A 14,449-nucleotide genomic window follows, 5' to 3' on the forward strand; every position below is an offset into this window, starting at 1 on the left:
AGTAACAGGCAGGAACCTGAGGTGCTCAGCTCTGCAGGGCGTACTGGCATCCATCACCATGGAACTGAGCTGAGCTGAGCTACCTGGAAGGTTATTTACACAGCTTCACCCAGTGTGGAGCCACTGATGCCTGTGACACTTAAATACACACCAAACTCATTAAATACTCCTCAATCTTCATGTTGTACAGACAGAAAGAAATGCAAGAAGCAAACAGCAGAAATAATGAGAAGTAAATGAAGTCTTCCTAATACTTCCACTACCCTGGGATTAGATTATTGCTTTGAGGCACGGGGACAAAGGACGCACAAAAACTAAGCTGGGCTCTCACTGTGCTCTTTGCTGGCTTGTGCATGTGTCCAAAGAACAGAGAAAGAGGGAAAAGTAGCCATGAACATGTGGCTGTGGATGTCCTCTGCCATGCCCCTCCCTCACAGAGATTTACTCCACTCTTAAATCCGAGCCTCTGTGGAAATAAGAACTGAGATAATGTTTAAATGCTCTGCAGGTCCTATGGGAGAAAGGAAGGCTTTTTCTCAAAAAAAAAAAAAAAAATCTACAGCCCACACAGTGTTGCTTCTAAGAAAAAGATAGGGTTAAAAATTAGAACTGAAATGAAGTTAAAAGGACAGTTCCCATTTAAAAAGGAGGAAACATGTATAATTTCCTTTATGCTACAGTAGGAGCTATATGACAGCTCAGAGAACAGCTGTCCTATTACTTTGTGTTCACAAGGAGTTCTCCCTCACTCTGCCACCAGACCTTAGTGTACCTGGGTGTTATGTTTACATGGTGGTTCAGCTGTAAACGAAGCCTGTCCCAGCTGAGCTGCAAAACCTACAGAGGTCATGCCCAATGATGCCTTGACTGCTTCATCCGTGCTTCCTGCCTGTCTCTGACACAAGTGGGCCCATGGTGACCAGGAGGGAAGGAGATGTCAGATGGGCACTGCAGTCTGTGTGTGACTGGCAAAGCTTTCTAAATTAAACCAACTACCTTAGTATGTCACTACAACTTCCCACCAACAAACACCAAATCAGAGAAGACAGAGTCCCTAAGACACTGAATGCTGCAGGGGCCTCTTGATCTATGGACACGTTCCTTGTATTTTAAAATCTTCATGCTTGGCCACGGTTTCATGCTTTCTTGGCTGATGGAGCCAATGCTGTGGCTAGCCAGGGAGAGCTATTTACACTATGCCAGCTACTGAATTTAACCTCTTCTTGTTCTGTAGGTGCCAGAGGACATAAATAGCTTCCCTCGATTGACTTTAAAGAAAAGCTGCCAGCCACAGAAGAGTAAAATGCTTATGGCTGCCTGAGACTTCCTTTCTGGCTGATGTGTAGTAATTAAGAGGAAACATTGTCCCAGGTAAGGAAGCCCAATGAACTTATTGTGGTCATTCCCATTATGTATATCATCCACTGGATATTTCACCAGCAGAGTCATGTGTTGCTCTGCAATGTGGGTGAACAAGCAGGCATCCCTCCATGTCAGGGATACTTCCATGCTAAAACTCACAGCTGTGAATCCTACAGAACTCATAAGACTAAAATCTATCAAGATTAGTATGACTAAAATGTTATGTCAGGCTGCAGTTCTGATAACATTTTTTAAGTTAGGAAAAAAAATACCATCACCCATTGCATCTGGTCCTTCAATAAAAATGATGGCTTTGTGTAAATGAGATCAGCCAGGAGGGCCTCTGTAGTCCCAGTGTGCAACCAAGTCTATTTAGAGCCTACTTATGTAAATTCTATATGTGAGAATCTACATGAAAGGACAATCCATTACTTACATAGACTCTAACTTGACTTTTATGCACAACCTTTCCATGCAGGAAAAGCCTGCCTAGGGAATATAGTGAAACAAATGCAATTCCTGGATAGGGACACTTTCCTGAATGAGAAGAATTTGTTACTGCACAGACCCAACTCTACAATGCTGTACCTGCCAAGGAGAAAGAAAGCACAGAGGGAACTGTGTGCTGGAAGATCTGACTAAATATTGTATCAAAGATGCTTCTAGACAGTCTCATTTTGCCCATTTGCCTTGTTCAAGCACTTTCAAGTCCCTAATGAATCATGATGCCTTCTAGATAATCAAAATCAGGATTCCAGTAATCACAAGAAAAAGAAAACTCATAAGTCCAGCTAATTTTACTCCCGTCTATTTTGAGTCTCTTTTAAGTTTTATTTTTTTAACCATAGTGATTTTTTAAGTTCCATGCCAGGAGTTAGTTTTTAACAACAAGGCATATAAATGAGGATTGCAAGGAAGTTTTCTTACCTCACAAAACATAGGCAACTTTTTGGCAAAATCCACCACTCTTGTAATCGCTGGTGTGATAATTTTTGTAAACCGGCTGAAGGCTTCTAAATCCACTTTCCCACCTTCTGGGGCATTAACTATTGGTGCCTGCCCAATATCTTCTGGCTAAGGATATAAACAAAGATATTAAAAGGAATAATATACCTGAGAGCAAGAACTTTATACTTTAGGAAGTATAAAGATATGCTAAAGATATAAGATATGCTAAAATAAAAAAACAACCAAAAATCACTATTCTCTTTATAAGTAATGCCCATTATGCCCCAAAATGTGAATTTGTTTGTAAGGCATTGGTGAAAGAGGTGACAAAGGTGAACGGCATCGCACCACCCGTCCTGTATAGGCAGCAGCAGCTGCATTTTGTGCACATGCCATTTTTCCTTTTTGCCTGTATTTAATATTTTGTGGGTATAGCGTGTGCATTTTTTTGCTTAGACATACAGGCACGTTCTTGCTCTTTACAGGAGCTGAGAACTCTAAAGTTTCTCTAAAAGCCAAGGGAGATGAGGTGACTTGTTACCCCCAAGAAGATGTTGAGAGCTGTGCAGAATCGGGCTCTTCCACCTAATCCAAGTGCTGAAATCCTGGCCAGAGCAGACTGCCTGGTGTCACAGAGCTCCAGGCAACTGCCAAGGCCTGCTTCCAGCACTAGGATAAACAAACTGATGCCTAAGAATGGGCACAAACACAGAGTCTGGATAAAGTGATGGGAATCTGAACTCGTCTGGGTAAAATTTGGGTTGAAAACCACCTTCTGCTTGACTTCAGCCCAAGGCTTCACGAAAAGAGGGAAAAACCAAAGAAGTAATTTTGGAGAATTTCAATAGGAATATACAGTGATATAATTTCAAGCAGAACTTGCCACGAGTGTTTTTTATTCTAACTGCATTTCAACTTGTTCATCTGATTTTATGACAGCTCATCAATGTTACTGTGTATTTTAAAACCAGACATACCAAAGCTGCTCTGTTTGCTAAGTGTGGCTTTGCAGTTGTAAAACACCTGCCAACCACCATGCTGAGCTTCCCTTTTGTTCACATTAAGAGAGTAAAAAACTGGATAAGACCCAGAGAAGAAGGCCTTTTAAGACTGATGGACTTAATGACATTTATATAAGGGCACTTATATTTCAGCACAGGAGAGGTGCTGAAAGTGGTGTCTGTAATAAAAACTTGTACTTGGCAGTTTTTTAAAGTCACACATCATAAAAGATCCTTCCACATCTCTGTCACCAATCTGAATCCAAATCTAACTTCTTTCAAGAAAAATCTCAGCAATTCTGTTAATAAAGCAAGCACCAATTGTAGAGGAACAATGAGGAGGACTGGGTTCAATTATTTCATGGTTCCTACCAAAAAAACTCAAATAATCCCAGCTCTAGGCTCCGGCCCTCCCTGGATTTTGGGAAATGAGACCACACTGTCTGTGTGCTCATGATAAAAAACCTTCATCACTTCCAAGCAAGAAGATCAAATGCTTAATGCCATGCATGACACTGTTAGGGAGAAACAGAGGACACAGTGTTTCCTTGGGAAAGCCAAAAGAAGTCAGGATTGCTAGCTAAAGCTAACACACACCAGAAAAGCATGCAACTGGAGAGCCCTCGCCACTTAACCCACCCCACTAGGAAAAGGGATCCAAACCCCAAAGGAGCTCCTGCTGATGAAGAACCAGCCTCAGCTGCCTCAGGACCAACCCACAGCTCCTGAGGTGTGTAGTCAGTTCCTCTTGCTCTTCAGTAGCTTCTGGAAGGGGCTTTTAAAAGTCTTCCAGGCCAGCTTGTGCTTTCCCTTCTATGCTGGCTGCAGGATGTCAGTGAGCTTCCTACACTTGCCTGGAAACCCCCACTGCAAAGAACCAGGAGGCTCTGCAGCAAGGGCTGCACTGAAAGCCTGGCCTAGGAACCAGCTGTGGAAGTCACATCTGGTTTCTGAACATTCCATTACAGCTGCCTTCCCTCTCTCTGCCCCATCCTTCCCCTCTCACATTGCCTCACCACCTGCCTCTGGGCACTCTTTGCTGGAAGCTCCCCCTCCACTGTGACAGTCTCCAGACCCTCAAGTCTCTCAACAACAACATTTTACCTGGCCCAGTCCCTACCAGCTTTCTACCCGTGCCTTCATTCCCAGACCTCAGACTCCATGCTTTATCCCAAACCAGGTGATACTGAAATAAAGCACTCCTGCCAGAGTAACCCACTGCAGCTGCCCCTTGGTCTGCTAAAACCAGAGCTGCAAACCTTGCTGTAGAGCAGCACTAGAAACTGCACTGATGCTTCTTGCCAGCACTCACTAGCTGTGGTTTCCCAACTGGATGCTACCACAAGCATGAAGCCATTCATATAGAAACTTAGACAATGCCACTGGAATTAACAAAAAATCATCAAAGGGGTCGACTGGTTTGAATCTATAATTTAGCTTGGAAACTTAACAGTGGGTCGAGATTCCCACAGTGAATTAGGCAGCAAGAGCCTCAGACTGCAAAAAAATGAATATTCTCTACCTGATTTGGTACACACAGACTGTTAAAGACCTCTGCGTATTCCCGACATGCAGTCTATAATATCTTTTGTGCTGCCTAAGCATTTTGCATTCTGCACTTACTTCCTTGAAAAATCAATTTAGAAAAATCAAATAAATCCTTTTCTAAGGCTGAGCATCACAAACCACCATTTATTTTATGATCCTTCATTACATCCTGAAAACTTAAGTCATCTTGTAGTATGCAATCCCACTGCTATAGTGTATGTATTATCCTGCTTTCAGTGGAATTCATTCTTAGCCAAATTTATTTTAATTAACGAGCACATTTTGTACAAGGAGGTAAAAACCAGAAGTAATTAACAAAAAATACCAGCTTTTATGTAAAACTGCACACTGTTTTAACACTTAAATGTGTTTGCATGCTATTCCCTAATAAAGACAACTCCCCCTGGATATAATATGTATAAAAGATATGGTATGCACTGTACACTGCTACTGCTGTTAACCAGGACTGATACAATTTTTCTGATCATAGCACAGTAGAAGTATCCAGCTGGGTCAGCCTTAACAACATGCTGGTTATCCTTTGAAATACATGGTCTGATCAAACACTGAGCTCCAGCTAAGACTAAGCAAATAGTAGTTATAAAAATTATCCATGTTTCATGTCTGCCAATACACTGGCAGATTCAGCCTCTTTGGGGCTGCAGTGTTAGGAAGGGAGTTCAGAGGAAACGAAGGAACCTGGCTTCAAAAGCAGAGTAAAACTCTACAGTCCTTACCAGAAATTTCCTTTTCTGCTTCCAGTGGCTTCCTTGGGCATTGGTAGCCACATGGGCTTCTGTAACAATTTTGATGAGTTCCCATTCCTCATCCGTTGGCTCTGGTTTGTGCCCAATGGTTTTCTGCAGCTCTTCCCGACGTCTCTTCTCCCGATTTTCTTCTATCAGCTTCCTCTTTGCCAACCGCTTGTTGTCATCCAACACCACTGGCAGGGGAAAAGCACACAAAAATGGAAGGAAGCTTTTTAAAGTTGACTGAACTCTGGGCTTTTCTGTGCCTGAGGTACTAATCAATTATGTCACCTTGACTAATTGCTAAAGGAATACTTTGGTAAAACCCACAGTTGAGATAAATAATTCTCTTATTTCTGTCTCCAAACTTCATTTTCTCAGAAGCCTGGACTGCAAAGAATGACTTACCCTTCTGGTAACATGATTTATACCACCATAGCCCTCAGCTGCTTATTCCACCAACAAAACTAATATGTAAAAGCTTTGGGAGGACTCAAAGCACTCCCATAATGGACTTGGAGTAATCCATGCTGGGAAAGATTTACTTTTATTTTCTTAACAGTAGTATAAGCACGCTCACTGCTCTGAGTTGTGTAGACTGTGTTCTTGTAATCCAGCAGAAGGCAACGTGGATTTAAGAATGGGGGAGTACTTATTCATGAGAGGTTCAATGCCCTGTTCTATGACCCACTCAGAAACAATCTGCCTTCAGCTCTTTCCGTCAGCCCTACAAATGGGGGGGTGTCATTCTATAGTTCCCCTAGAGCTCCACTACAGCCAGGGATGCCAGACACACAGGCCCCAAGGCTGCACATCTCTGACCACCTTCACTGAAGGTTTTATCCAGTTTTCCATACAAACATGAATAAGCCTCTTCAGAGACTCACAGCATGGTTTAAAACAGACTGTCCTGCTTCAGCGCAGAAGGACCATCCTGATCCACAGCTGGTGACAGGCAGGTGGGAGCAGAGAAAACTCTGCTTACATGCTTCTGTGCACACATTTTCTACTCAAAGGTGTGGGAAACCCTTCTGGAGTTGGGGCTGGCTGTCCTGCCTGCCACGTGCAGTGACAAGTCCTTTAGCCCATACGCAGGTGCATCCTACCAAGGTTGTATCAGTTTTATGCTATTGGCACCTGCTGGTCAGAACCAGAGCTGTAGAAATGTCTGGCTCTGCTCAGCCACTGCCTGACTGATGTTCACCTCTGCCTGCTGCACCAGATTGGGCTGGATGAGAACTGCTGAGCTGGAGATACCCATTCTCACCTCCTGAAGCTCTACCTATCAAACATGAAATTGTGCAATTTCTTCTATTTCCCTCCAGACAGTAGAAGTTGTTATACATCACATTACCAATGAAAACTACCAAGTTAGAATATTTTTTCTGTTGCTTATTGGGCTTGTTTGCCTGTCAGGTTTTTTCTGCAGAGGATTATGCTGGCAACAACCATTAACATTAATGAGCAGGGGGATTTACGTGAGTTCCTCCCAGTTGCATTAATTGACGTTATTGGTGTAAATCCCTGTACAAGGGCAGGAAAGAAGACCCCTAAGGGTTAATCTTACAGCCATATGTTCTAGTTCTTTAGAATGAGAGTTGACTTCTTTGCAGTTGATAACTTCTTCAGGGCTAAAAATAAAACAAACAACTGCAGGATGACTCATACAACGACATTCAATTTCACATCCTCCAGAATTTTCTAAACAAGATGTTTTTCCACAAGCAAAGTGTCCATCCAGATGCATTTCCCCCTCCCCTCCACTGAAGAGTCAACATTCCTATTGTTACTGAGCGAGTAAGGCCAGGAGAAGGTACAGTCTGGTGAAGGATAAACAAAAAATTACAGCCTTATGAAAGTGGCTTGATCCAACGAACATAATTCTCCAGTACAAATTATTAAAAACAAGAAAGTGCTGGCAGTTCTGGTCTACTTTAACAGTCTTCACCAATCAGCATACATTAAGTGAAACATATACTAGAAAAAAAAAAAAGAAAAGAGAAGAAAAAAAAAGAGGAATAAAGAAAACCAGAAAAACATACTTACAATCTGTTGCCATGCCAACAAAGATACATTTTTTGAAGCGACATTCCTGGCACTGATTTCTTGTTACTTTGTCTATCACACATTTTCCTTCATATTTACAGGAATAGGTTGGATGGAGGTTTTTCTGAATGGTTCTTCTAAAAAAACCCTAAGTGCAATAAATAAATACATTGGAAAGCATTAGCACTGTGCAGCTTTTCAGATTGGAAGACACTTTAGTTTGGTAGGAATGTACCCAAGTATACAGGATAACATACTTAATTCCATGAAACTCTCAAAGAGGAAAAGAATAAACCAATTTCATAGTGTACAGCATTTCTTTTCTGAGTTTAATGAAACATTTCCTCTCTAAAAATCAGAAAACATATAGACATCTTAGGTAAATTAAGCTATAAGTAATGCTGTCTTGAGGGACAAATGTTGTCTACGTTTCTTCCTGAAGTCTTATGTTTCTGCATGTATTTGAATTAGAGAGTTTATTTTGAGCCCCTTTCTAAATTTCATATTCATTTTGAGGGATATTAAGAGACAGACATATACTTTTAATTTAAGAGCAGCTTCTGCAAATGGTAAAACTGGTGGTGTGCACATGCTAGTAAAGGATTAAGAACAAATAGTCCTACTCGTTTCTTTCCATCAAAGTCCAATAACCAACCAACCAAATCTGGCCAAGACTTAGAATTTTTAAAACACAGTTTACTCAGTCTTTGAGTTTGGGTCTAAATAATGAATCCATAATTTTAAAATTACTCTTTTTTTCTGACTTAATTAAAACAAGATTTGAAATTTAATTAAAACAAGATTTAATTAGAATTTACTGAAGACCTCTGTATTCCAAATAAGCATCACTAAGAAAGATTCCTCTATATAAAAATCATTATATCTATGTACCAATGCACCCATCCATCATAAGACAGTTCTATGTTGTCAATTGCAACATGGATATAAGGTCAGATCCTAAGCTCCACTAAATTCACTGATTTATACACTCCACAGACCCTGGCCTTGGGTAAAGAAATTAAGATGCAACTCAACATTACAGACTTAAATCCTGGTATTAATTTCAAAATTTACATTTCATATCATATAATTTCATTTTTCATTTCAACATTTCTCATTGTCTTCCACAACAGCTGCAATGATATGGACTTCCAAGACTGTAAGATATGGACTAGATAGGCTGCAATGCAAGAAATTTGGACTTCACTTTAATTTTCCATTTCATCATTGCTCGAGACCACCTATATTCTGCAATGAAGCTTGGGAACACCTTGATATAGAGAACCCACTGGGACCCTGGACCTGAGGCCACTTAGAATAAATTTAGTTTCATAAAAACAATGGCAAAATTAAAGTGAGATTTTACCTAATGAATAGTCTCTTCAGCTGGGATTTTATCTAATGAATAGTCTCTTCACTTCATTAGGCAAGAAGTCTGGTTTTAATCATGCTAAATAACAGTAAAATCTCAGAGCAGTGTGTAACTTCGTTTAACACAGACTGTTGAATTAAGACATACAGACAAGACTGTATTTCAGCTTGAGCTCCTAACTCCAGTGCAAACAAGAAGCCTTTTCCCCATTAGAATTTGATCCTACAAGATCCTGCTCCAGTTAAGAGTACAACTCTTCCTTTCTAAATAATGATAAAGCCTGAAATCTCAGTTAAACTGAGCTGCATCAAGTGCGAGCCTTTTCAAGACTTGGATCTGTTAGGTTGAGCCCAAATCCAGAAAATCACAGGCAAGATTTCTTTATGCAGGGTTTGGGTCAGGTCTCAAACTCTCATCCACTCAACAACTCGATTTTATCCACTCTCAACCCTGTGATAAATTCCTACAGATGAGACCTGTCCTTCTCTTCCCTGTAGATTGAAGATGGCTCTAGACAACTCAGGACACCATGTTTCAATCCAGGTTGAAAACTAGGGCAATCTCTAATTACAGCAAGAGATGGAAAAATTTCTGATGGCTCTGAGGAAGTGGTACTCAATTTCTGTTTTCCAAACCATTAATGTAACTCTAGATTTACAGTGGCAAGATTTTTCACCACCTGTGTTGGGATCAGCATAATTCATCTTCAGCATTTCTCAGAAACTTTTTGCAAAAGACCTCTTTGATCATCTGTAGATACATTGTGATAAGGAAGCTGCTCTCTCTTTGTCCAAACACTAAATCACAGAAGAGTTGCTTTTATCAATAAAAGCAACCAAATTTTACTGCAGTGCAACTATACTGTTTTTCTAGATTTTTTTACTATGCACCTAAGTCACAATAAATGCAATGGGTACAGTTCAGAGAACATTTCAGAACTCACTGCCATCAGAACTCACTGCTGGTTTATTTGTGTTTAAGTTCCTTACAATTTACTCTTCAGAAATCATGTGAGGATGATTTGTTCAAGAAAGCCCTTGCCAAAGCAAATTTTTGGCTGTCAGCCCTGATTAATGTTGTTACATGTTGATTTTGAATAGAAGTATCTTGTAAATGTCAAATTAATTGAGAATTGCTTAAATATAACTTTGCTGATAAATCATGCAACTTGTAGAGTGTATGCAGATCCTCTAAAGCACAGGTTGAAATTGTCCACACAACCCCCCCACCCCCAGCTTGTACAATGAGTAAATCTGCAAGAACAACAGCAAACCAAAACAAAATGGTCCGTTTGTAAGTCAGCAATAACTAGGAGAAAGAAGTTAATTACTTTTTGCAAATTGTTAGCTCAATTTCATGTACACATAAAGATTATTTTAAATTGTACATAGAGAAGAACTGTGCGTGAAGATAAAAGTACATTTTTTATGCTGCATTTTTAACAGTAACCAAAATCTTAGTAGGAAAGCTGGTGAGAGATATAGCAATCCTGCTGGAAGCAAAAGATGTTTCATAATGCTACAGTGTTGCTTACCTCTCATTATATGTGAATTAAGTCATATTTATACATTTTATGTATGAATAAATTTTATGTATTATCATCTGGTGCATGGGATGCAAATGTCTAAGAATCACTTTTCAGTACCTTTTTGCTTCAGATAGATTTTGTTCCCATACATATTATGTATGTATGGGTATAAAACCATTAGGAGTATAAGCACAAAGCTGATATACATAGGATATTTAGGTCTTTGTGCATTTCATAAATTTGACTCAGGGCAATGCTGTACAACTGAAGGATCTGCTTCAATATAAAAGAGTTACTGTGGTGTGGGGCTCTAAAGCCAATCCAAACCCAAAATCTCAGATTCAAATATTCCACATCTTGGGGATGAACAGAATAAAACTTTTGCAGCTTAGTCCCATGACACTGGTCCTATGCATGTGTGGTCCCATTTGTTGAGAAAACATGATGATTTTTATATTTTCTGCAGGAAAGAATAGCTTTCTTACAGGATCTCAAGCTATTCAGGCAAATTTATGGCCATGTAATCGTGTAGATGTGCCTGATTGTGTTACTCAATTTATTTTTTTATCTACTTGCCCAAAGCAATCTCTTTTTTAATTTTGCATGTGTCTTTGGAGATGCATTTTAGGGCTGAAAGCACATTTCAATATGCTTAAGTTACAGAAGTCAAAATCTTTCCGAAATTGTTTTAACTGGACATCAATGCTTCCCAAAGTGATGGATGTTTCTGTTGTGTGAGCATGTGGAAAGCATTTTGATTTTTAATTCTTCACAGTGACAACAAGAGGCACTGGAACACTGTTAATTGCTACAGACTCTTTGTGGCCACAGGCAGAATCTCAGTTATGGCATAAACAGCTTCACTGAAGTTGCTGCGAGTCTGAAAACTATAGTGGCTGAGAGCACGGCCGAAGAAACACTAAAAGATGGAAATGTAAAAGCTAGCAGCCAAACAGCAACAACAGACATCTGAATTTCTCCTTTCCTTTTCAGAAGCAAACACTGCAAAAATCAATAATACTCCTTATGTATATGAACTGCAGAGCAGCATAGCCAGATAGGGCTTATCATCAGTACTGGATGTTCCTATTCACTTCTAATCTTTGTTTTATTTGAAACACAGTTCAGGAAGTCTGTATAATGGAGGAGCTGGAGAGCTATTTTCTGATTCCCACTTTCCCACTGTGCCATTTACCTTGCAACCTTCGCAAGTGATGCAGCGATAATGGTATCCGGTGGCTTTGTCCCCACATACTACACATAGCTCATCCTTGTCTAAGTAACTGGGTATATACCCTGTAAAGAAAAAAGAGATGAGGAATGTAAACCCAATATAAAATGACACAATACATTTGATACAAAAATATTGCATTAAAATCCACTGCAGATCTTGTCTAACAGCACAGTGCCTCTGAACTCACTGAATTTCCTGAATAAAAAGCTCCTACTCTGCTAGGGATCTGCTTAAACATAGTCTACAATGTCTTCTATTTTCAGACTGATTCAGCATCTACTGGTAAAGAGGGAGAAGTCAGAACATGATTGCTCTCTCCTGAGTGAAATGCTACCTCAGAAAAATAAATGTATTTATTTCCACCTCAAAGGCCTTGATGTGAAAAATATAACCGTGAGACATACAATAGATTTCTCTTTTCAGTTGTGCCAAAAATTCAATATACTCGTACACTGAAGATGAGATCCCAGGTTGCAGGGTGACTCAGGGACCTGGCCATAAGAAATATTTACTGAGAGATCATTTCTTTCAAAACAGCTCTGCAGCTGTGGTTGGAGAAGCTCCAGCAGCAGATAGCCCAAGCTGTACTGATCACACCTTACCTGGGTGTGTTGTGCAGAACATTTAATACAGTACAAGTTCAGGGCAGAATACATGAGCATTCAAAGATGTGTGTATCTATGTGCATGAGTTAGAATGACTTTTTTTCTTCTGAAGTAGCTTACCAGACACCCAACAAGTGAAATCAAATATTACTCCTTTGAAAAACATTGGAAGTGCTTGCTTCTCTTCCCACAATATCATTTGTTTTGATAACATATTTTCAATCTGAGCAAAACCCCAAAACAATTCTGATGGCAATCAAAAAGTAATTCTAAACTAAAGAGAATGCTAAAACAGGGTAATATACAAACACTCCAAAATATGTGTTCCCATGACTCATAATTAATGGTGTTATGGTACACAACTTCCCCTTCTGAAAAATCTCTGCCAAGTTGTAACACAGAGCTCTCAGGTTCACTTTGAGGGGAGAGAGTAAAGTGCAGCTGTAACCTGGGTAAGACTACTGAAGTGCAGTAAATATTTCAAAGAATCCCAGAATGGCTGAGGTTGGTAGGGACCTTTGCAGGTCATCTGGTCTAAGCAAGACCATGTACAGCTGGTAGACCAGGACCCTGCCCAGCTGGCTTTTAAGTATCTCCAAGGGTGGAAACTCTATAATCTCTCTGGGCAACCTGTGTCCAGGCTTAGTAACCCTCACAGTGCAAACAAAAGATTAAGATAGAATTCCCTCTATTTCTGTTTGTGCCCATTGCCTCTTGTCTTGTCACTGGGCACCACTGAGAAGAGTCTGGCTCTGTCTTCTGCCTGATGGGGGATCAGGTATTTATATACCTGGCTAAAATTCCCCTTGAGACATCTCTGCTCCAGGCTGAACAGTCCCTCAGTCTCTCCTCATAGAACAGAAACTTCAGTACCTTCAATATCTTTGTGGCCCTTCATTATGTCAGTGTCCTTCCTGGACTGGGAAGTCCAGAAATGCACATGTATTTCACCAGAGCTGAGCAGAGGGGAAGTATCACCCCCCTCATCCTGGTGATCACCTCCTGGTGATGATCTTCCTAATGCACACCATTTGACCTTCCTTTCCTCAAGGACAAGCTGTTGGCTTACATTCAACTTGCTGCCCACCAGGAAACCCCAAGTACTTCAATGCAAAGTGCTTTCCAGCCTATCAGCTGCCAGCCTGTACTGCTGCATTTATTATTACCCCACAGTGCAGGATTTGACATTTCCCTTTGATACACTTCAAGAGATTCCTCTCATCCCGTTTTCCCAGCCTACTTAGACTGCTCTGAATAGCAGCACACTCATCTGGTGCACCAGCCACTCCTCCCGGTTTTCCATCAGCTGCCAACTGGCTGAGAGAAATAAAGGAAGAGTCATTTGGACGTGGCTGCCTGTGACACTACCCCTTCTACTTGCTGAACCCATCTGTGGCATCGCATATTGGGCTGGACTCCAAGCTTGCTGTCTTCGTGCAGGCCTCACACCAGTACAGCTCAGCAACTCAGCACAGCGAGGCCAACCAGCCACAAAGCTCAGGGCAGCTGAAGGCTGTTGGAGGATACTGCAAAAGGCAGGGGCATTATTTTCTTGTGACTAAGATGCCAGAGGGTTGGCTCACTAACAGACATCTCTGTTATGAAAGCACCCTCCAAGGATTACACTTGCCAGAGGTTCTCCAGAAAGAAAAGCCCAAATGAGAGAGAAAACACTTGAAATTAACTGAGCTTAAAATACTCGAACTTTCCAGAGGCTAAAGAGTAGATTAGGAGAAAGTAAAGAAGGCAGGAAGCATTTGTACAGTCTACTTTGTATTTCTGCTTTGAGCATAAGCATGAGAACCTCAGATTACAGAGGGAATTCTATCCCTCTTATGTAATGCTGAGAAGCAGGAGCACTCAGAAGCCATGTCTGGGTACCTGCATCTCATGTTCACCAACACTTCTACTTGCACCTGAAAGGGGAGTGGGAGAATGAGCAGAGAGTTTACTGATGCATGAAACCAGCCTACAATATGGTAAAATATCAGTCATATTCAGGTTATGCTTCTTCACTACGAACAAGCTGTGTTTGAACAGACTGGTGGACACGTGG

The 14,449-nt window shown here is 40.7% G+C and overlaps 1 protein-coding gene across 7 annotated transcripts in view; it reads right to left on the reverse strand.

Annotated features, from left to right (window-relative positions):
- THRB (thyroid hormone receptor beta) overlaps positions 1 to 14,449 on the reverse strand; it is a 173,991-nt gene that overhangs the window by 9,626 nt on the left and 149,916 nt on the right. For all 7 annotated transcript variants that reach the window (XM_030444972.1, XM_030444969.1, XM_030444971.1 and 4 more), the window contains 4 exons: positions 11,750 to 11,850; positions 7,655 to 7,802; positions 5,597 to 5,802; positions 2,290 to 2,436 (listed from right to left, as the gene is read on the reverse strand). In XM_030444972.1, coding sequence (XP_030300832.1) covers positions 2,290 to 2,436; positions 5,597 to 5,802; positions 7,655 to 7,802; positions 11,750 to 11,850 — 602 coding nt within the window. The remainder of the gene's footprint in view (positions 1 to 2,289; positions 2,437 to 5,596; positions 5,803 to 7,654; positions 7,803 to 11,749; positions 11,851 to 14,449) is intronic.

Source organism: Calypte anna, chromosome 2 (assembly GCF_003957555.1).
Source record: "Calypte anna isolate BGI_N300 chromosome 2, bCalAnn1_v1.p, whole genome shotgun sequence".
Taxonomy (NCBI): Eukaryota; Metazoa; Chordata; class Aves; order Apodiformes; family Trochilidae; genus Calypte; species Calypte anna.